This window comes from Haliotis cracherodii, unplaced genomic scaffold (genome assembly GCF_022045235.1).
Source record: "Haliotis cracherodii isolate W230 unplaced genomic scaffold, xgHalCrac1.p SCAF_8, whole genome shotgun sequence".
Classification (NCBI taxonomy): Eukaryota; Metazoa; Mollusca; class Gastropoda; order Lepetellida; family Haliotidae; genus Haliotis; species Haliotis cracherodii.
In genome coordinates this window covers 5253026-5277017 of record NW_027266341.1, presented here as the reverse complement: position 1 = coordinate 5277017, position 23992 = coordinate 5253026, and the positions used below count along the sequence as shown (strand labels likewise).

Sequence of the window (23992 nt, the reverse complement as noted above, 5' to 3'; positions counted from 1 at the left end):
TTAGCACCTCCCATTAATGCTCTTTAAAATAAACAACTGCGGTTCTACAGTTTACCTGAACTAATGCTCTTTGAACTACTGATAATTGTTGAGCATTTTACCTGAATCTATCCCATTGTGTATCCAGCATCAGGGCCACATGTCACAAATCTCCAGCCAATAACAAGTATAAATATCACACTTGGTAACAGTATCCACTGCAGACAAACAAAACAATCCAATTAAAACGGCAACAAGACTTTATATACAACTGCGAACCTTCAGTTACATCCAACACTCTATACGTCCGCTATAGTATATATATAATATGTATATATATACACATCTCGCTCAATTTGTACAACATGTTGGTGTACAATGCATGGTACGTACCCTGGTAACAATCCTACCTACATAGATACCACAGTACCTGGTACAACCAGCCTCTTGGAACAGGAACTAGAATCTGTCCCCAGAAACCATCTTCTATGTAATCCACTGTGCCTCTTCGCTCATATATCATATATTTAGTGTTACTTCTCTTCACAAATAAATATAGCCTAATTCATACAAAATATTTTGAGAACATTGACACAAACACCACATATCAGAAAGTTAATCTTCCCCATGACTCATAACCCAAGAGTTGTAGAACCAGATGTGGCGGTTTGAACCCTCATTACATCATAATTGACTGTGTTCACACGCAAGGCGATATACCTGTTAAATAATATTGATGTATTGAAAGATATCGACAGGTTATATTTCATATTTAAATTGAAATAGATTATAAAAAACAAGCTTCATACATTTTCTTTTGGTATAATTTTAAACAATGAAAATTAAAGATTTGGATAATACCATAGTCAAATTCAAATGAAGATTTTATGCTTTAATGGATTTCTTAACTGAATAACTATTTGAAAATAAGTTACATTTACCATGACACGCTGTCTTCTAAAAGCTTCATGAATATTCATGTATAAAGGGCTGACCCAAGGTCATTAATATTGCTTTGTTCTAAGACTGAGACGTTCTTCCGCTTTCATATGATGCTACAACTTTCAGTGGGGTAAGTTAACAAACCACAATAAATATATCTGTCAACAATATAGGCATTGAGGATATCAAAACAGTTTATACATATGATAAAAAGACCTAGATTCCAACAGATATAGACTTTTCATTAATCAAACAGCCATAGGCTAACACTATGGCAAGGTTGACAGGTAACAGTCTTGTTCATAACCATAACAGTTTCGAAATTTGGAGATAACAAGATAACAGTGAATACCTCACTTAAGGAGTATATATACTGGTATATGTACATATTTGACGAAATAAAATTGGGCTAAAATTGGGCGTTATTAGGCCTAAACAGATCACAAACTTGGTAAACGTATGAATGTGGTATACGATTCTATAATTTGATTTTGTACTAAAATGGTTTTAAAATGAGAAATTTTGTTCCAAAATGAACGCACAACTATGGCATGAGAATTTAAAATACTACGATGGCAGTGAGGGGCATGAGCTAGGATCAACACCTGATGAATAACAGCACTAGGACCCAGTGAGGACACGGTCTATTTGAACACAGAAATTCCATCGCCAGGAGACGATTTCGAAAAAGAAATTGATTGTTTTTTAAATGAAAATTTCTCCTAGATTTGTAGTACATACATCTAGATGAGACACACACGGAGATATGTCTACCTTTGCTCCGTTGGTACAAATATTCACAAACCGACTGAATTCACAAAACGGTGTTATCATCATCATCATCATCATCCCGTGTTGTGGTCCTATAACAAAGTTGGGACCCTGGGGTAAAGGGTCATTGTACACACACCGATTATCACAAAGCACCCGTTCCTCGAGGGTGAGAGAGGGTCGTTTCCAAAAGGCCTTCGTCTTCGCGTGCCTCCTCCACAAAAACACAACTTTTTGATCCTTGTACGATCAGAATAATCCAAATTACGTAGGGTGTGGGCATACGAGGAAAATACTGTTGAGAATCCAAACCGGTTCGCCTTGCACTAGAAAATATCAACTCCTATACACTTGTACTCCTCCGTGAACAAAATCCTCATTGGGAAAATATCGACTTATCTCCGTGCACAAGCGTAAACATACATCCGTATTTCACAACAAACTTGTATAAACTTTCTGTTAAGATTAATTACATAACCCGCATTATCACCAGAAAAAAGAGTTTTCCCCTCCCGGTTGAATAGCCCTGGTCCAAGATCCCGGGAGGTGTGTGCCCAACATTAGGCACTGGAGCTGTCAGACTCGACGAGCAGGCGTCGTGTCTGGGAGTGTTTCGAGGCGGCTTTTCTGTCGACTTTCCGCGAACACTGGCATCCTTTTTTGCGACATTTATTATAACACATTGTACATCCCCTCATGCAACCTCTAGCCGGCCAGTAGCACCACAAACAGGGCAAGCACAGGGACATCACCGTCATACATGTCCATCGCTTTATGCAGTGAGGTGCGTCCCCACAACACGCACACGGATCCTCATAACATGCCCGACCTGTCTCCTCGTCCTGCGAGCCGCAGTGGTAGAATACTGTTTTCACGCAGCAAAAACAAGTACAAAAATCCACCCCTTTCTCCAAACTGATTTCACACTTGTCGCCACACAGCCAACGAGATGGTAAGTCCCGTGGTTCGGTGCAAGCCCCACATCTGCACTTTCCACATTTGTTACAAATAATTGATTCTGTGTGATTGTCGCCATCAGTTTCTATAGGTTCCTTCTTCAAGGGAGGGGACACAGAACTTGGTTGTGACGAAATCACGTTACTGTTCAGCGGTGGTCGAATGCTGGTGATACGCACCGGCTGGGTACTTGGCCCCCTTTGGGAGGGGGGCTGGGGGTGGGAGTGAATGCTCCCTCCCCCAGTGGTAATCGGCGCATGTTTTAATGCCGGTAGGGTGTGAGGCCGCAGACTGTCCACATACTCATTCTGTGCCCGGGGCCCGGGGCGAACTTGTCCGAGGGAAACTACAGCCTGTTGTGACGGTAGATCGGGAGGAGGCAAACTTCTCAACATCCCACTATTGGACTGCCTGTCCGCGGGCATATTCGGGATTGCTCAGCCATAACTGTGCATTTCTCAGTGGACCGTCTGCAACAGATAAAAAGGAAGAAATAAACACGAGTCGCTGGATGAAACGGTTAAGGGCCGTGGCATATAAAAACAGTTATTCAGCCCCTGCCTCAGCCCGTGGAGTCGGCACCCACAATTGAGGGCGAGCGACAGACAGGTTTGATTGGCACATGGATGGTCAGCCGAACGCTGTACTGTTGAACATCGACGCGATCAACACACATACTGTTATTTCACCTCAATCTATAATAAAACAATCACGACAGTACCTGATATATTAAATATGTACATTTTATTCTCCGTCAATCCCATCTCGGCCACCTTACGGTGTAGAGTGCCTGGTTGAGTTTTGACACCGAGGCGAGCTCGCGGCTTTCAGTACGGCGCAGTGTGCGCAGTTCTCGGCGAAATCAGATCGAACGAAATGAATAATTACATACCATGGTATCCTGTTTTCATCCCAGGTGTTAATAATCCACATGAATTTCATGAAACATGACTTGAACGGGCTAAATCCTAGGAATAGTTAGCATAAACCATCCGTATATGGCACTACTCGCGGTAATGCGAACCGCAAACGCAAATGACCTCCCTCGAAACTTCCGGCCGGGCTGAACCATTCACAAGCAGGGGGGCGCAGGATGGAAGTAATAAACATAGATTGGCTCCCTGCCAACATAAAACAACAGTTCCGCCGACGCTCAATCTTCATTCAGAATGCTTCTAAACCAGTGTTATTTGTAATCTCGTAAAAAAAAACCCGCCACAAATATATGCAACGGTACATTGGAACAGACGTGCAGATGTTTTGTTTATCTTAAGCCATATAAGGCAATCCGGGGGTGTCACGTGAGCTCGTGCAAACAAACCCAAAGTAATCAATGAAGGGCGAAGGATATTCAATGAACGACTCGGGTCTCCCGCCATAAACAGACAAACCTACATGTGGTTTTTAGCAATGGCGTATGCAGATCGTGAGGGACAGATTACAACTCCAACGTTAGCTGGCAGAACGTTTGCAACTTGCCGGTAAACAAACCAGCTTCGGGACTGGGTCAGCGGCTAGTAACGATGGGCCCTGGTGTATGAAAGGTAATATGTGGGGAGGTTAGCAAGGAGCGAGTAGTTCGGTGTCTTCCCTCTGTAGTTTGGATATGGATGCGGTACGAGGCGCACACTTTACGTCCGACTTTGTGGGATTAGGGACAGATATCCAGTCAATAAGCCCGTTCGGCGTGTTGAGAATGCGTGATCTGGTTGTTACATCTACCGCGGAATTGCATCACTCGAGGAATGAACGTGTCTACTTCAGCGTACTCGGTCGCCGGTCGACAGTGAATCACTGTCTCTGACCGTATTTCTCCTTCAAATCGGAAAGCGGATTATATGTGTCGATTACCAAAGTACGTCAGGCATATTTCACAAATTTATGATATCCGGAAAGTTCGACACGATCTCAGGGTGAAAATGGCTCGTAGTTCCGCGAGCTGCCCCAACTTTGAGTGTTCTACGTCGTTTAGAGTAATCTCAATCAAAGCAAACAATGGTTCTAAGAAATGAAGTGGTGTGATACAGAGCCCTATTACGACACATTTGAATATATCACAGCTATTTTTTTTAAACGTGTTCTTGAATCATCATTAATAAAGTTTTATGTTTCAACTTTTCATTTTAATCAAACCAACCGTTTTTCAACACATTTTATAATAGTTAAGCCTATTCATTTCCACGCCTTAAAATATACACTTATACTAAGTGGCAAATAAATGTATAATACACACGCTTTAATCGATGTACCTTTACTTGGGACATGTGTTCTGATCATTATCAACATCATCATTAAGATCACCTGTTTACATCTTGCGGACCTGGGCCCCGATCCACAAAGCTATCTTAGTATGTACTTAGGTGATCGTAACTGCCATACTTTGTCATAGAGTTACGATCATCATACTGCTAAGATCGCTTTGTGGAACGGGGCCCTGGGTTAGGGTCGTAAGAGGCGACAAACTTGGATCGCATTGTCAGTCGCTGTGATTGTGTGTCATTCACTATATCAACCACAAATGTGACTGGTCTACACTCAATTAAGATCCGGGGTAAAATAGGTCTTTAGCAACCAATACTTGTAGTTAGAAGTGACTATGCTTGTCGGAATTGGCGACAAACGGGATCGCGTGGTCAGGCTCGCTGACTTGGTTGATGCATGTCACCGTATCACAATTGTGTGGATCGATGCTCATATTAATCACTGGATTGTCTGGTCCAGACTGGATTACTTACAGACTACCGTCATATAACCGAGTGCCAAAAAAAACCCCAAAAAACCACTCGATTATTTGCTAGCCGCCATGACTGAACCACAATATTATTGACTGCGGCGTTAAACAATATTCACCCAACGACAACTATGTTTGATGATGGATGCGAATGAGACGTGAATTTCAATGTTTTATATCTTTGTTTTTGGTGCACGTGGTCAGCACGTGATTGATGATGTAATTGTTGCTGATCACCCGATTCTTCATGTTACTGTAGGTTATCTGTCATGGCATGACAGGTTAACTGCAGAAATATATAAGGATCGGGTTTCGTCAACTTATTTTCTGTAGTATATATATAATTAAAAAACAATTCCTGCATTTCACAATATTTCACGACTCCTCCCTTGCTTACCATTGTAATATAAAGACAGTGTTTTATGCATGTACTTCAGAAAACAAGGACACCTTCAGGTCATATTGTACCGAATATTATTTGTGGATGTTGATACTGGCGCCGGGGGTTATAAGCATACACTGACCACAAAGTAAATTTCTGATATGACAGAGAGCAACGACATATATTTATATAAATGAATATTGAATATATAAATGTATGCAAATGTAACCACTGTTGATTTTAAGCATGTAATATTTCTAATAAAAATATGTAGGTGTTTTAAATAAGCCTTCCTCAAGGAGCGAAAAATCTTCATTGCTGGGGCGTCATGCATACTGAAAACACATACTATCCCATGGATATATAGCACCTACTGATGATATACTACCTGGATATATAGCACCTACTGATTATATACTAGTGGATATATAGTACCTACTCATGATGTACTACTGGATATATAGCACCTACTGATGATATATTACCAGATATATAGCACCTACTGATGATATACTAGTGGATATATAGCACCTACTCATGATATACTACCTGATATATAGCACCTACTGATGATATACTACCTGGATATATAGCACCTGCTGGTGATATACTACCTGGATATATCGCACCTACTGATGATATATAACTGGATATATAGCACCTACTGACTATATACATGAATATATAACACCCACTGATGATGTATTACCTGGATATATAGCACCTACTGATGATATACGACCTGGATATATAGCACCTACTGATGATATACGACCTGGATATATAGCATCTACTGATGATATACTACCTGGATATATAGCACCTACTGATGATATACATGAATATATAGCACATACGGGTGATGTACTACTGGATATATAGCACCTACTGATGATATACTTCTGAATATATACCACCTACTGATAATATACTTCTGGATACATAGCACCCACTGATGATATACTACTGGACATATAGCACCTGGTGAAATACGACCTGGATATATGGCAATCACTGTTGACGCACAAACCGATCTGGTTCATATGTCAGCTTTTAATGAAATACAGCCAGGAATATGTACCACGTACGTATGATATACAACCCGGGATATATAGGAGCTATTGATATACATCCTGGGATATATAGCAGCTATTGATATACATCCTGGGATATATAGCACTATTAATATACATCCTGGGATATTTAGCAGATATTCGAATCATATAGACACGTTGAAGTATTCCACGCATCAAGTGCCACGCCGCAACATTTTGCAAATCTATCTTTCAAACACGTACAACATTCTTGATATACGCAGAACCAATACAACCTTAACGTATATATTAACTGGATTCCCGAGTTCTGTTTCCCCATTGAGTTCGATATCAGATAAAGTGTTGTCTGCTAAAGTTGAAAATGTTTAATATTCTGCTAGATTTGCCATCTTATGGCGGTGGGCAGGTGTGATCGCCTCTGACTCGGCGATAAGCACTCAATTTACAGTCTGTTACGCTGATACATTTGTGCCGTTTCTTAAACTACCCCTGGATGTAATCTCTTCCCGTGTGTTAATGGGGAAGGCCGTGCGCCCACGTGTTTGGGCGGCGTACAGTCCAGTGCCAACTGGAGATGGCAAACGTCAAGCCCAAGAACTCTTGTACCAGATCCTCCCTCCGAGGGATGCCTCCGCGTCAGGAAACACGTCAATTAATCGGCGAAACGCTCACAGTTATATCTTCAGTTTGATCAGGAATTCCAACTTTTTATTTGTACGTATTTTAATTATTCAAATCGTTTGTATTAATACATACTTATACCAAATCGATTCTGTGCCTGTTCAATATGGAATATCGCAAATATTCGTACTAATTTTCGAAAACTATTTGAACTGTAACATACGGTCAGTGATATTTAAATTATGGAAGGTCATGCCTATAGAAAGAATTGCGATACCATACAATATGAAAATAATCTAATAACGCACGCACGCACGCACGCACGCACGCACGCACCAATCCACCAACCTACCTACTTACCTACCCACCCACCCAACTACTCTATTCATTTTTTATTTTCAACCACTGGATTGGCTGATCCAGACTCGATCATTTTACAGGTCGGCGTGATACAGCTGACACATATTGCCTAAACAACCACTATCACCACATGCAGGAGGAGACACCTGGGCCCACTTGCACAAAGGGATCTTAGCGCTAAGATGATCTTAACTCCCATACTTTAACATAGGCTTACAATAGTCTTAGCGCTAAGATCGTTTTGTGCAAGTGGGCCCAGGAGTTGAACTGGTCTTTTCCCCAACAAGTTAGGACAGTGCCAGGAAAGATCCAAGGGAGGTAATAATATATTAATATGATAATGTGTGCCTTCCTCACACAAGTTAATTCTTTTTTAGATTCTTTGTATGTGTCTTTTCTGTGTAAGGAGGGGTGATTATGAGGTACAGGTGATCAGTTTGTCTGGCCTTGTGTACCTTACTGTTAATACCCCGTGATGTCACGTGAGTGGTATTTGTCTTCTTACTATTTGGACACGTGGACCTAATGAACTGTTACACGCTATATGTTTTTACAAAATATCGCCAAGATATACGGGTTCACCAACAAACGAACCTGACAATTTCAGCAAACTATTTTCCCCACCCATTATCTCCAGCATTCTGGTGCCCATGGTAACGAAGACCGGATTAACTAAACCCTATTGGATAACGGCCTTGAACGGACAGTTTAAGTCACCAACATAATTCACTAAACATGTAAAGCCTATCTAAATACTGCCTTGATTACAGGTCTGACTCGCGTCCCGTTAATAAGCAAATATATTTGTGTTACTTATTACACAAACATGTGATTAGAATCTCTCTTTAATGAATAGTAATTTACAACAATTAAACTGATATGAAAAACCTAAATAAACATTGTATGTCCCTATATGAAAAGATGTAAGACATTACTATGGGGACATTGCAGGGTGTGTGCAGGTGTGAATGACCCACACACAAATACGGTTCATAAACTGACACAAAATACCTATATCCCAGCAATACTACAACGTAGGAATTCAAGAAACAACTTCATATACTGTACATACCAATACTTGGAGTCGAACCCGGGTCTCAGCATGAGGAGAAACACCTACCCACATAGCTACCCTACCACCCGTGGTTGGATATAATCTGCCTTACAGGACATGTAGCTGACGAATAGTAAGAAAATACTTGAAAGTTTAAATAGTAAAAGTTTAATAGTCATACCCTCTAACCCATGCCGGAATATTGAATTCCAACTGGTAGACAATAGCAGGAAATTCATTCAATCCTTTTTTTTTAACAAAGACAGGCTGATTTCAAATAAACAATGACGAATACAAAAAACGCTGGAAGTCGACAGATTGTCCTCAGACTTTGATCAGGAAGTTAAACATCATTACAGATTTCTTTTTTTCAGTAAAAATGATCCAATCATGCGATAACTTAGCACAACATATGCCTAGCAGGGAGGAAACAGATCTTAAAAATCTTTATCAGACTGTGAATGGAAAGCGAAACGTCTGGTACAAAAAGTATCGTGCTCGGTCTAAGAAACACTTTTATCGAGAGAGCGGGTTACTTGTAAAGAGGTTAATTTTTAAAGCAGATTGAAATCCTCCTCCCCCCACCCCTTTCCCGCAAGCATTGCCTTCTAGCGTTAGGCAGCTGTCGTGCAAACACAAATGTGGCGCGGTGGCTCGTCGGTAGAGCGCCCACCGACAATAAGGTTTGTGCGGATTTGTGGTTAAAATGGACTAGACAAGCCAAAACCGCACGATCGCCAGCACCATACATACTGACTTTGCAGCCTTCAAACGACATTTTGTAATACAATTAACATTTGTTTGAGAAAATTAAAAAAAAAACATTAGTTCAATCATTAGTTTTGTAATTAATTCATTTATTTAATATTTATTTCATTAAAATTCCGTTTTCACAAGAATCATCGATCGAAAGCATTCCCAGTGTTGACTTAATGAACCAAACGATTTCCAAATTCCTAATATGTTTACTGTTAAAATTAAGCCTCCGTGTGTTTCATGACAAGATACATTTGATCAGAAATATCTGTCATGCACTGCCTGTAAAGGAAATGCAAATAGCATAATAAAATATAATAGTTCGTATCCAAACCCAAGACCCTAAATTCCACTGAACCCCCAACAGAACCACCATCCTGTCAACAGAGGTGGCAGCACATTCCTCAGTACGAGAAGATGTCCTCTATTTGTAAAATCAAGGGATAGTACCCAGGAAAATTGTTGTGACAGAATAAAGATGAAATATGTTACGTTGTTAGAGAGTAGTACACGCGCGACTAGGATTTCCTCTCTCTCTCTCTCTCTCTCTCTCTCTCTCTCTCTCTCTCTCTCTCTCTCTCTCTCTCTCTCTACACACTACAACGTCCACACACATCATATCCACACATACGTCAGACACACCACAACGTCTACACACAGACCGTTTCCACACATACGTCAGACACACCACAACGTCTACACACTCACACACACACCATATCCACACATACGTCAGACACACCACAACGTCTACACACACACCATATCCTCACCTACGTCAGACACACCATAACGTCTACACACACCATATCCACACATACGTCAGACACACCACAACGTCTACACACACACCATATCCTCACCTACGTCAGACACACCATTACGTCTACACACACCATATCCACACATACGTCAGACACACCACAACGTCTACACACACACCATATCCTCACCTACGTCGGACACACCACAACGTCTACACACACACACACACACCATATCCTCACCTACGTCAGACACACCATAACGTCTACACACACACCATATCCTCACCTACGTCAGACACACCACAACGTCTACACACACACCATATCCTCACCTACGTCAGACACACCACAGCGTCTACACACACACCATATCCTCACCTACGTCAGACACACCACAACGTCTACACACACACCATATCCTCACCTACGTCAGACACACCACAACGTCTACACACACACCATATCCTCACCTACGTCAGACACACCATAACGTCTACACACACACCATATCCTCACCTACGTCAGACACACCACAACGTCTACACACACACCATATCCACACATAGGTCAGACACACCACAACGTCCAAACACACACCATCTACACGCACGTCTACACACACCATATCCACACATACGTCAGACACACCACAACGTCTACACACACACCATATCCACACATACGTCAGACAAACCACAACGTCTACACACACACCATATCCACACATACGTCAGACACACCACAACGTCTACACACAGACCGTATCCACACATACGTCAGACAAACCACAATGTCTACACACACACACACACACACACCATATCCACACATACGTCAGACACACCACAGCATCTACACACACCATATCCTAACCTACGTCAGACACACCACAACGTCTACACACACCATATCCACACATATGTCAGACACACCACAACGTCTACACACACCATATCTACACATACGTCAGACAGTCGGGTAGCCTAGTGGTAAAAGCGTTCGCTCGTCACGCCGAAGACCCGGGTTCGATTCCCGACATGGGTACAATGTTTGAAGCCCATTTGTGGTGTGCCCCGCCGTGATATTGCTGGAATATTGCTAAAAGCGGCGTAAAACCATACTCACTCATACGTCAGACACACCACAACGTCTACACACCCACCATATCTACACATTCGTCAGACACACTACAACGTGTACACACACCATATCTACAACTACGTCAGACACACCACGTCTACACACACACACCATATCCACACTTCCCTCAGGCAAACCACAACGTCTACACACACACCATATCCACACCTACGTCAGACACACCACAACGTCTACACACACACACACACACACACACACCATATCCACACCTACGTCAGACACACCACAACGTCCAAACACACACCATCTACACGCACGTCTACACACACACAACAAATCCACACACGCGTCTACACACACCACAACATCTACGTGGGTAGCGGTAGGTGTATCCTCGATTGTGCTACAAGAAGAAATGGCGCCATTGGACGAGTTCACTCAATTCCATGGCGGTACAATCTCCTCTAACTGCCAATACGACCAGGATTGTAGATGTTATGTTTTATCGTGGATCACATACAACTGTGGTGTCAATTACATTCGAGAACAGTTCCAATATTTAGCTGTAATTGTGCTTGCCTGGCGTGTAATGTTAGATAGATTTAATTGATATTAGGCATAACCTTGCGCAATGTGCCATTTTCTTATAGTATTATAATTAAAGATATTGGCATGCGATCTCGCTTTCAACCGGAGAAACATCTCGAGTTGAATGGAAGGTTGTTTTTTTTAAAACAATTGGTATGGAAACCAATGTTAAAGCTTCGTATTTACATCTAGCATTGATCGATATTCTAAGCTTCCGTCAAATCGATAGGAGAGGCTTGAATACTACTACCGCCAATCGGTTTTCATCTTAAGTCATGAGAAGGTTCGTTTCATCAGTCGTCTGGTGATGTTTACAAGCCCGTTGTGAGCTCGCAGTGGTGCATTCTCTGGTCGGAGAGAAAGAAAGGAAGAAGGGAAGAGGGGGAAGGAAGGAGGGAAAGACATGTAAACCTTACCGTGGTATCGCACGCACAAAAACCCTCAGTATGGTTACAGCACATCCGCCTCAGAATTTTCTCTAATCCAAAAGCGCAAATATTGAACCCTCCTCAACAGACAATGTCGAGGCTTCACTAAGACGGATAACACAAGGCTTTAATCCACAACGGTCTTCTACAAATAACGTTATATCACAAGGTAGCACACACTCCGCGAGGTCTTGCCTCAAACCACGCACTTGATAGGACTGGCGTAGTTCTCAAGTCGGTCGTCAGGGGGCGCAGTCTGATCCACCTCCACATTCTCATAGATAGGGGTCGTCTCAAGACATGTAACTTTAATTCATATGTGTGTGTTCGTGTGTATCGCTAAATACAATACAAGCAATTTCGATTGCACACGCTAGAAAGTACAAGATACCATCGGCAAATGTATATGCAATGTTTAGTTTATAGTGACGGACATCGTAATGTGAAAGAAATAATGAGACATACGTTTGAAATGTTCCCTCAACAGATGTTAAATTTGATAACCCGCCTTTCTCGAGTTGTGCCTGATTTCTCGGAGGATAGCGCACGTTTACATGTAAAACAGTGTAACTGTTCAATCGAAAAATCCACTGCTATTCATGCTTGGTCAGAGATTCGTAACTAAACTGCTTTTAAATAAACTTGATGTTTGAATGAGAAAAACGGAGTGATAATTTGTCTTGTGTCTGGACTTTCTGTCTTTTCTGAAAGTAATCAGTGTGCGCGTGCGTGCGCGTGCGTGTGGTGTGTGTGGTGTTGTGCGTGCCCTACCCCCGACCCTGCCTCTATCCACCACCCACCTGACCCCTACCCACCAACTACCTCTATCTTCCACCCACCTGACCCCTACCCCCGACCCTGCCCACGACACTGTCTCTATCCACCACCCACCTGACCCCTGCCCCCGACCCTGCCTCTACCCTACCTCTATTCTCCACCCACCTGACCTCTACCCCCGACCCTGCCCACGACACTGTCTCTATCCACCACCCACCTGACCCCTACCCCCGACCCTGCCTCTATCCTCCACCCACCTGACCCCTGCCCCCGACCCTGCCTCTACCCTGCCTCTATCCACCACCCACCTGACCCCTACCCCCGATCCTGCCTCTATCCTCCTACCACCTGACCCCTACCCTACCTCTATTCTCCACCCACCTGACCCCTACCCCCGACCCTACCTCTATCCACCACCCACCTGACCCCTACCCCCGACCCTACCTCTATCCACCACCCACCTGACCCCTACCCCCGACCCTAACTCTATCCTCCACCCACCTGACCCTACCCCCGACCCTGCCCACGACTCTGCCTCTATCCACCACCCACCTGACCCCTACCCCCGACCCAACCTCTATCCACCACCCACCTGACCCCTACCCCCGACCCAACCTCTATCCACCACCCACCTGACCCCTACCCCCGACCCTGGCTCTATCCTCCACCCACCTGACCCCTACCCCCCAACCCTGCATCTATCCACCACCCACCTGACCCCTACCCCCGACCCTGCCTCTATCCACTACCCACCTGACCCCTACCCACGACCCTGCCTCTATCTTCCACCCACCTGACCCCTACCCCCGACCCTGCCTCTATCCACCACCCACCTGACCCCTACCCACGACCCTGCCTCTACCCTGCCTCTATCCACCACCCACCTGACCCCTACCCCCAACCCTAACTCTATCCTCCACCCACCTGACCCTACCCCCGACCCTGCCCACGACACTGCCTCTATCCACCACCCACCTGACCCCTACCCCAGACCCTACCTCTATCCACCACCCACCTGACCCCTACCCCCGACCCAACCTCTATCCACCACCCACCTGACCCCTACCCACGACCCTGCCTCTATCCACCACCCACCTGACCCCTACCCCCGACCCTACCTCTATCCAATACCCACCTGACCCCTACCGCCGACTCTGCCTCTATCCACCACCCACCTGACCCCTACCCCGACCCTGCCTCTATCCACTACCCACCTGACCCCTACCCCCTACTCTGCCTCTATCCTCCACCAACCTGACCCCTACCCCCGACCCTGCCCCTATCCACCACCCACCTGACCCCTACCCCCGACCCTGCCTCTATCCACCACCCACCTGACCCATGACCCCGACCCTGCCTCTACCCTGCACCTTGACCCTCCATTCCACCATCAGCGCCGAAGACCTGTTGTGCAGACGTGTTAAAATGTTATGCATCAAGATCTACTTAACTCTACTGTTTAAAAAGACAGTTTACATCTATTAGTGTCGAGCTGCGTTGAGAACTCCCTGATCAAAATGTGTCGTAAGATAAGCTTGTAAACCACTGTCAGTACCACCCGTCAATCACTCCCCGCGATATGTACGACGTTCTAGCCACCTGTCATCGCTAACCGATTGTTCCTGGCTCTAGGCCTGCTTTATCTCCGACAACCCCACGTTACAGGCGCCATCTACCCCCAGTGGCTCTTCCTCCCCCACCCCACGGGATTCCATGATCACATCACGCTGGGGACAGTCAGGGGAGATTAGGAGGGGCAAAGTGTAAAGCACGTGACGATTCCCGCCCCCGCGGATCTGTGAGTAGGTTTATTTAGGGCACATGTCCCTGAATCCCTGAATATGTCTAAATGCGCACCATGACATCCGATTCACAGAATGCGTATTTCACGCACCAGCTGAGTCAACGATATTCTACAGTGTCGTGAGTTAGCAACCGCTTTAACTCGGACTCCACCATCTGGATACATTTACAGTAGACTATGTACCCCTGAAGATCCGGGTTAAATTTGGTCTTCAGGACCCAGGCGACGATACTTGTCGTAAAAGTCGACTAACGGGATTGGATGGTCAGATGACTTGGTTGATCCAGGTCATCGTATCCCAATTGCATATATCGATGCTCATGATGTCAATCACTGGATTATCTGGTCCAGATTCGATTATTTACAGACCGCCGTCATATAGCTGGAATAATGCTGAGTGCGGCGTTAAACACCAAACAAATACAGTAAACTAAGTTTAACTCGAACTTGTGCAACTGGATCTATTCACAGTATAATTTAACTCGAACTCGACCACCGTGATCTATTTACAGTATAACTTAACTCGAACTGGACCAACTGAATCTATTTACAGTATAACTTAACTCGAACTCGACCCAACTGGATCTATTTACCGTATAACTTAACTCGAACTCGACCAACTGAATCTACTTACAGTATGACTTAACTCGAACTCGACCACCGTGATCTATTTACAGTATAACTTAACTCGAACTCTACCAACTGGATCTATTTACAATATAACTGAACTCGAACTCGACTAACTGGATCTATTTACAGTATAACTGAACTCGAACTCGACCAACTGGATCTAATTACAGTATAACTTAACTCGAACTCCACAATCATGTCGTTTGATACGATTTCACTTCTATAAATGGTTTACTTCGTTTGTCTCGAACCGGGTATCTCGGTAGACATATCATGCATTCAATGTCTATAATATTCTGAACTGAAGAGGTTTCGCTTTTAATCTTAGCATGAAAAATAACAAATTGTTATTTTGAAGACTCCTAACACACCACGGAATCATAGATCTGGGGCTGTTTTGGGTGTTTCTAAAGCCACAGTCAGCAACATTCCAGTGGCCTGTAACTAATCGAGTTTTACACACTCCTGTGGTTAAATAATGACCTAGTCCTGCACCATGACCGTGGAAAATATTTATTTTATGAAAAAATAATAATCTAGAAATGCATACAAAAGCAAGTCTAGCCAGCTCAAGCTAGTTCTAATCAGCATAGGGATTTTTTTATTTTGTTAGAGTCAAGAAGGATATTGTGTAATATAAGATTTCAGAGACTAAATGTTAGTCTAATAATGACCAAAAGTGCGATGACACTCAACCAACCCAGTCACCCGATCAATTTAGTCACTCTTAGGACAAGCCACCTAGGGCCAACTCATTAAGTAAGATTCGTATACATATATACATATTGCCGATGTGACGTAAACTCACTCACTCACTCACATATATACAGTCATGTATTTAGTTCGAATTTGTAGTAGTAGGAGTAACGGTGGTACTAGAGGAGGTAGTTTGTTTGTTTGTTTGTTTGTTTGTTTGTTTATTTGTTTGTTGTTTAATGCCGCACTCAGCAATATCCCAGCTATATGACGGCGGTCTGTAAATAATCGAGTCTGGGCCAGACAATCCAGTGATTAACATCATGAGCACAGATCTACACAATTGGGATACGATAACATGCATCAACCAAGTCAGCGAGCCTGACCACCCGATCCCGTTAATCGCCTCTTACAAGCAAAGTCACCTTTTACGGCAAGCATGGGTTGCTAAAGACCTATTCTACGCCGGATCTTCAAGAGCAGGTAGTAGTTGATGTGGGAGACGTGGTAGTCGAGGTGGTAGTAGTACAAATGATAGTAGTAGTGGAAGAGGAAATAGCGGAAGAGCGGTACAATTAAACAGTAATAATAGCAACACTTGGATTTAAAGTGTTATAATCGACATTAAAGTACTGTTGTCCTGTTCTAGTAGTAACTGTAATATACTACTCGACCTTTGCTAGGGATAATCAGATATGTTATTATATTTAAATACTCACTTGCCAAATTATAATCAGTTCTGTGTATTATGGAGAGGTAAAAAGTAACGTTTTCATGTTCTTCCAAACTCTAAATGCCAATCAAAGACTTGATGAAAGAATTAACAACTCGTATCATGGGTGTGGGAGAGTTTTAGGGTTAACACAACGCATGGAGTTTGCTTGTATCAATAAGGGCTCTATTTTAACAGGATAGGATTGCAATTCTTCATTTCGGTATCATTTTGCTATATTAGTTAGAAGTCGCTATTCAGGGATTGTATTATTACTATTGAAGGTCATATTAACGATGATATGTTACTACAAATAGCCGCTCATGCGTCACACCACCGCGACTTCTCATTTACAACATATAGCCTTGCCCGGGGGTGAGGCTTCGCCTTACTGTTAACACCAACGCATTATCAATGATTCTCGTGCTTCTCATTCTCACATCACCTAAAACTGAAAATATTTATATTAAGATAACTGTATTTTGGAATTAGTATGAAAGCATGTGAGCTTCTGTTTGAGGGGGTGGGGGGCACGGGGGGCCCAGTCGTCTAAGGCGCCGCGATTCGCTGTGCAGAGTTGCCTCCCTTGGGCACGCCAGAAACCTATGATTGTGAGTTCGAATCCAGGTTCGCCCCGATTATGTTTCTAGGCTTGTCAGCACCATACCAATGCTCGTGGGTTTCACCGAAGTGGTGAACGTCTGAGACCTGCATCACTTCGGGCTTTCCTCCCACAAAGCTGACACGCCGTGATATAACTGGAATACTGTTAAAAGCGGCGTTAAACCCAACTCACTCACTCACTGTTTGAGGGAGTGAGTATTGTATTACGCCGCTCTTAGAAATATTCCATATATGTCACCTGAAATGAGTTTCATATACATTATGGGGAATCGAACATAGGCCTTCGGCATGACGAGCAAACGCTTAAACCACATGGCTATCATCCGCCCCGATCTGTATAAGAGCATGGTTAGAATAGGTATCCCTGTTTCTCCATCCTTGCCTCAAAGGGCGATAAGGGCTGAGTGAAGAATGTGAATTTCCCTGCTTTTCGCATCACGCAAACCATATCGCGTCGGGGGACAGCAAGTATTGGCTCTGCAGATTGTACAGACGTGGGACTCGAACCCGGGTCTAGAATGTTTAGGGTGGATTGGAATCATACAGTATGATTATACAACTGTTTAACGATATGTGCAATGTACATCATTGTCTAATTGCAAGATAATGGTATAATTATCATAATTATTAAACATACGACGTGGGTAGTAGATCATATAGTTACACAACAGTAGGGTCATTCTTAAACAGCTAAAAGGCTTATATTAAGTTGTAGGTTATGTTTAGACGGCCATGTTTCCCTAGACTAACATTTAGTCTTTGAAATCTTATACTACACAATATCGTTCTTGACTCTAACAATATTTTTTTTTAATTTCATATGCTGATGGAATAGAGCTAGGTAGAGCTGGCCAGACTTGCTCTTGTATGCGTTTCTAGATTGTTGTTTTTTTCATAAAATAAATATATTCCCCAGTCCTGGTGCAGGACTAATGTTCCCCAAGTCATGTGATAATGGGTGTATTACGTCACCCGGATATTAATAGTGCTCTTTATAGCTCTGATTCAGTTTCCTGATTTTTACCAGTTTCCTTAAAATGTCCCAGATTTCAAGAATGCCTTTGTGGGAATGACACATTCAGAAAGAATACACTATAGGAAGTTATCACGCGCTAGCTACACACGCTCGTGGGTGTTGAGTAACTTCACACGTAAGCGTGTTCTTCAGTAATGTTTAAACCGGACCCGACGCCTGACACGGATTTGACAGAGCCCTGTGATTACGTAATAATCGAAACGGAACATATTTATAGCAAGAATCAGTATCTTGTATTGCCAACACGATGGGCCCAGTCGCCTTGTCCGCATGGTGAGGTCTCGAAGCGCAATTCTTGTTTGCGCGGGAAAGCGAGAGTGAACGGCGCGAGATAAACTCCCATTCATCGGGCAAGAGGGGGGGCAAGAGGGGGGGCAAGAGGGGGGGGGGGGGGGGGGGGAGAGACTGGCATTTGCTCATTCTTCGTTTTCGTCTTCCGTAGTCCATGTTTTCTCACGCTCCATGCTTCATTCATTGGTTCATTATGAGGCGCGGCAGGCATCAAGGCCGAGTGTCCCTTGGCTTCCCATTCACGAAAAGCATATTTCCATGAACGGCCATTTTGATTTACACGGACACGAGGCTAAAGTCGCGTGTGCCGTCAGCTGCGATTATAATTGACCGGAGTTCATTCATTCATTCTTTCTTTCATTTATTCGTTCATTCATACAGAAGTCATTCATCTCTGAGTCTAACCTATAGGAACCGACATTTGCTGATACCTAATTGTACCTCTGATATAGTCATCATTTCCGGCTCCCAACACTCCAAGCTGATACTACTGAAATAGATTTAGTAAGAAAGAGGTGTGAAGTCACACACACTTAGTTGTAAGTGGTACCTCGCGTGATCCTAAAAGTGTGTGCACATGTCTGGTGTCCGGTGATACAGCTAGCAACACCCAAATGAACGTTAATGTTACCTTACATGTTTTACTGTTTTACTGTGCTTCTGCAGTGTAATGCACGCACGTTTCTTCCCCTGACTGTCTTTCCTCTTTCTCAGCAATTAAACGGGGCCACTATTTCTATCGTTTCCTCTTTGAGAGGGTGTGTCAAAATCTCAGCACTGAATTTAGCCACTCAAGGGTTGTCTTATTTAGCGAACAAGGGTCACCCAGTTGCCGTATTGAGTGATTGACACACGGAAATACAAGTTAGAGTGCTCGTGATGTCACTATGTAGGTTACCGACTTTTCTCAACTATATATATATATATATATATATTTGTGTGTGGAAAATTCAAAATTGAGGGGATGGTTACAGAAGGGCCAGTTGCGTGTTTAAAAGGCTCTGCAACACCAAAATCAATTGACTCCTGACAGACAGCTTGATTATTCAAAGCTCGTTATTTATACTCAGAACACTCAACGTGGCGGCGAATTCACATCAGTTTTGACTTGAGGAATCGAACGGAAATTAGAATAATGTTTCATGTGAACAATGCAGTTAGGTGACATTTGACGACAGAATGGGCGATGTGAATAGTATAGGACAAGGATCAGGACATGAAGATGTCAGGGTGCTGTGGTGTGGGTTACATAGAGGCGAGGAGACATCCTCTAGACGCCAGGGCCGTGTGTGTCCACTTCCTGCTGGGCCACATCCTCGCTTTTACTTGGTACTGATGTGCGAGTTCTTTGCAGACACCAAAGCATGTATTTAATCAAACAACCACCCCTATTCCATCAGCCTATACTCATCCCGTTTTCACCTCTATCAGCCTATACTCGTCCCGTTGTCACCTCTATCAGCCTATACTCATCCCGTTTTCAGCTCTAGCAGCCTATACTCATCCCGTTTTCACCTCTATCAGCCTATACTCATCCCGTTGTCAGCTCTAGCAGCCTATACTCATCCCGTTTTCACCTCTATCAGCCTATACTCATCCCGTTGTCAGCTCTAGCAGCCTATACTCATCCCGTTTTCAGCTCTAGCAGCCTATACTCATCCCGTTGTCAGTTCTATCAGCCTATACTCATCCCGTTGTCAGTTCTATCAGCCTATACTCATCCCGTTGTCAGTTCTATCAGCCTATACTCATCCCGTTGTCAGTTCTATCAGCCTATACTCATCCTCTCCTCAGCACATCAGCCTATATGACACTTTGCAAGAACTACTTCTACAATTACTACTGCTGTTGCCGCTACTATGACTACTTATTACAACTATTAATATTACAAATTCTGGTATTAAGTCCACTACTACTGCTGCCAAGTACAACCACTACCAACTACTACTACTACTACCACTACTACTACTACTACTGCTGCTGCTACTACTACAACAACTACTACTACTACTGCTACTACTACTACTACTACTACTACTACTGCTGCTGCTACTACAACAACTACTACTACTACTACTGCTGCTGCTGCTGCTACTACAACAACAACTACTACTACTACTGCTGCTGCTGCTGCAACGCTGTATCAATACCACTAGTACTTGCATCTATTTCCCCACCACAACTCTATAATGCTGGAGAAGACTGAACCCCACCACGCATGTCAATACAGTCCTTCAACCCTGAACAGGAGGCACGAGCGACATGAATGAAACCAACTGGACGTGTAACGTCCGGGTGATACACTTGCCCGATATTTCAGTAGGACAAGAGGAAATAGACGCTTTCCGCAACATACCGAGCTGGGGCCTGTCTCTACCGCTTTCCTCAGCGGCAGCATGGGAAACTGACGTCGACGAATTATGTTCATTCATGAAGTAGCGGTCATTCATGAACAGCTCGCCACCTGGCGGCAGACAATGTCGTAAAACAGGTGCGTGTCAGTAGTGACTGACATTTATTCATGGCGTACGCATGTCGACATGGACGAGGCGTCGCTGAGCCGTGACTGAGAGGCATTGTACGGGGTCACTTGAAACTTGACAATCTGGGGGTAAAAGGAACAGCTATGGATTTCACAGGAAACGCTGTGCCCTTTGCTATCATAAATAATTAAATTCAACGTCATGATTAACTATTCTGAAAAAAACTGTCACGTTTGATATATTGTATCGTGTCTGGGTTTGCAAAACGTACTTTGCGTACTTTAGATTGCTTCGAGAATTTGGAATAGTTCAGAGTTGGTCGTGTGACTTATACTTTAGTGTAGAATAAGGTGGGATGACCAAAACTTAAAAGGCCTCGTGGGGAGGGACACCCGGTTAGAGGTCCCCAGCAAACTACATGTTTGCTTGTTGTGCAAGGCGACTTTGTGGATCGGGTGGTCCGGCTCGCAGACTTTGTTTGACTGCGGGTCGTGGTACGTGTTTGTTGCTGATGGTAATCACTGGTTTGTCTTGTCCAGAGTCGACTTTTTTCAGGCCGCTGTCATAAATAGCTGGATTGTTGCCGTGACGTTACATGACATACCAGTGATTGATACCGTGCGCAGCCAGCTCCATCGGGTGCGAGGACGTAATCAACAAAGCCAGCTACCCTGACAACACCAGTCTCACCACATAGCTCTGACCACACCGGTCTCACCACACAGCTCTGACCACACCGGTCTCACCACATAGCTCTGACCACACCGGTCTCACCACATAGCTCTGACCACACCGGTCTCACCACATAGCTCTGACCACACCGGTTTCACCACATAGCTCTGACCACACCGGTCTCACCACATAGCTCTGACCACACCGGTCTCACCACACAGCTCTGACCACACCAGTCTCACAACACAGCTCTGACCACACCAGTCTCACAACACAGCTCTGACCACACCGGTCTCACCACATAGCTCTGACCACACCAGTCTTACCACATAGCTCTGACCACACCGGTCTCACCACACAGCTCTGACCACACCGGTCTTACCACATAGCTCTGACCACACCGGTCTCACCACACAGCTCTGACCACACCGGTCTCACCACATAGCTCTGACCACACCGGTCTCACCACATAGCTCTGACCACACCGGTCTCACCACATAGCTCTGACCACACCGGTCTCACCACATAGCTCTGACCACACTGGTCTCACCACACAGCTCTGACCACACAGGTCTCACCACACAGCTCTGACCACACCGGTCTCACCACATAACTCTGACCACACCAGTCTCACCACATAGCTCTGACCACACTGGTCTCACCACATAGCTCTGACCACACTGGTCTCACCACACTGCTCTCACCACACCGCTCTCACCACACTGCTCTGGCCACATAGCTCTGGCCACACCGCTCTCACCACACCGCTCTCACCACACTGCTCTCACCACACCGCTCTCACCACACTGCTCTGGCCACATAGCTCTGGCCACACCGCTCTCACCACACCGCTCTCACCACACTGCTCTCACCACACTGCTCTCACCACACTGCTCTGGCCACATAGCTCTGGCCACACCGCTCTCACCACACCGCTCTCACCACACCGCTCTCACCACGCTGCTCTGGCCACACCGCTCTCACCACACCGCTCTCACCACGCTGCTCTGGCCACACCGCTCTCACCACACCGCTCTCACCACACTGCTCTCACCACACTGCTCTCACCACACTGCTCTCACCACACCGCTCTCACCACACCGCTCTCACCACACTGCTCTCACCACACTGCTCTTACCACACCGCTCTCACCACACTGCTCTCAACACACCGCTCTCACCACACTGCTCTCACCACACCACTCTCAACACACTGCTCTCAACACACTGCTCTCACCATACCGCTCTCACCACACTGCTCTCACCACACTGCTCTCACCACACTGCTCACATCTGTCTCACCACACTGCTCTCACCACACTGCTCACATCTGTCTCACCACACCGCTCTCACCACACTGCTCTCACCACACTGCTCTCACCACACTGCTCTCACCACACCGCTCTCACCACACCGCTGTCACCACACCGCTCTCACCACACCGCTCTCACCACACCGCTCTCACCACACTGCTCTCACCACACTGCTCTCACCACACCGCTCTCACCACACCGCTCTCACCACACTGCTCACATCTGTCTCACCACACTGCTCTCACCACACTGCTCTCACCACACCGCTCTCACCACACTGCTCTCACCACACTGCTCTCACCACACCGCTCTCACCACACTGCTCACATCTGTCTCACCACACCGCTCTCACCACACCGCTCTCACCACACCGCTCTCACCACACTGCTCTCACCACACTGCTCTCACCACACTGCTCTCACCACACCGCTCTCACCACACCGCTCTCACCACACCGTTCTGA

At 44.8% G+C, this 23992-nt stretch overlaps 2 protein-coding genes across 3 annotated transcripts; one reads left to right on the top strand and one right to left on the bottom strand.

The window, feature by feature from the left end:
- Window positions 1-209: 209 nt before the first annotated feature.
- On the bottom strand, window positions 210-12716 carry LOC139449922 (protein sprouty homolog 2-like). Of its 2 annotated transcripts, none has more exons than XM_071231533.1 (2): window positions 12481-12716; window positions 210-3119 (listed from the first exon to the last, which is right to left on the bottom strand). In XM_071231533.1, exon 2 carries the CDS (start codon window positions 3072-3074, stop codon window positions 2253-2255), a length of 822 nt encoding a protein of 273 aa, XP_071087634.1. In that variant the 5' UTR covers window positions 3075-3119; window positions 12481-12716; the 3' UTR covers window positions 210-2252. The 2 variants fall into 2 exon arrangements, with proteins under 2 accessions (XP_071087634.1, XP_071087633.1); XM_071231532.1 differs by lacking the exon at window positions 12481-12716 and adding an exon at window positions 3542-3699.
- On the top strand, window positions 4060-23992 carry LOC139450317 (uncharacterized). Its single transcript, XM_071231997.1, has 2 exons — window positions 4060-4130; window positions 22957-23992. The coding sequence occupies exons 1-2, from the start codon at window positions 4060-4062 to the stop codon at window positions 23990-23992; spliced, it is 1107 nt and encodes a 368-aa protein (XP_071088098.1).

Coding starts and splice junctions, on each gene's coding strand:
- LOC139449922 (XM_071231533.1), bottom strand. CDS start 3,074: ATGCCCGCGGACAGGCAGTCCAATAGTGGGATGTTGAGAAGTTTGCCT.
- LOC139450317 (XM_071231997.1), top strand. CDS start 4,060: ATGGCGTATGCAGATCGTGAGGGACAGATTACAACTCCAACGTTAGCT. Junction 4,131..22,956: donor AGAACGTTTGCAACTTGCCG/GTAAACAAACCA, acceptor CTGGCCACATAG/CTCTGGCCACACCGCTCTCA.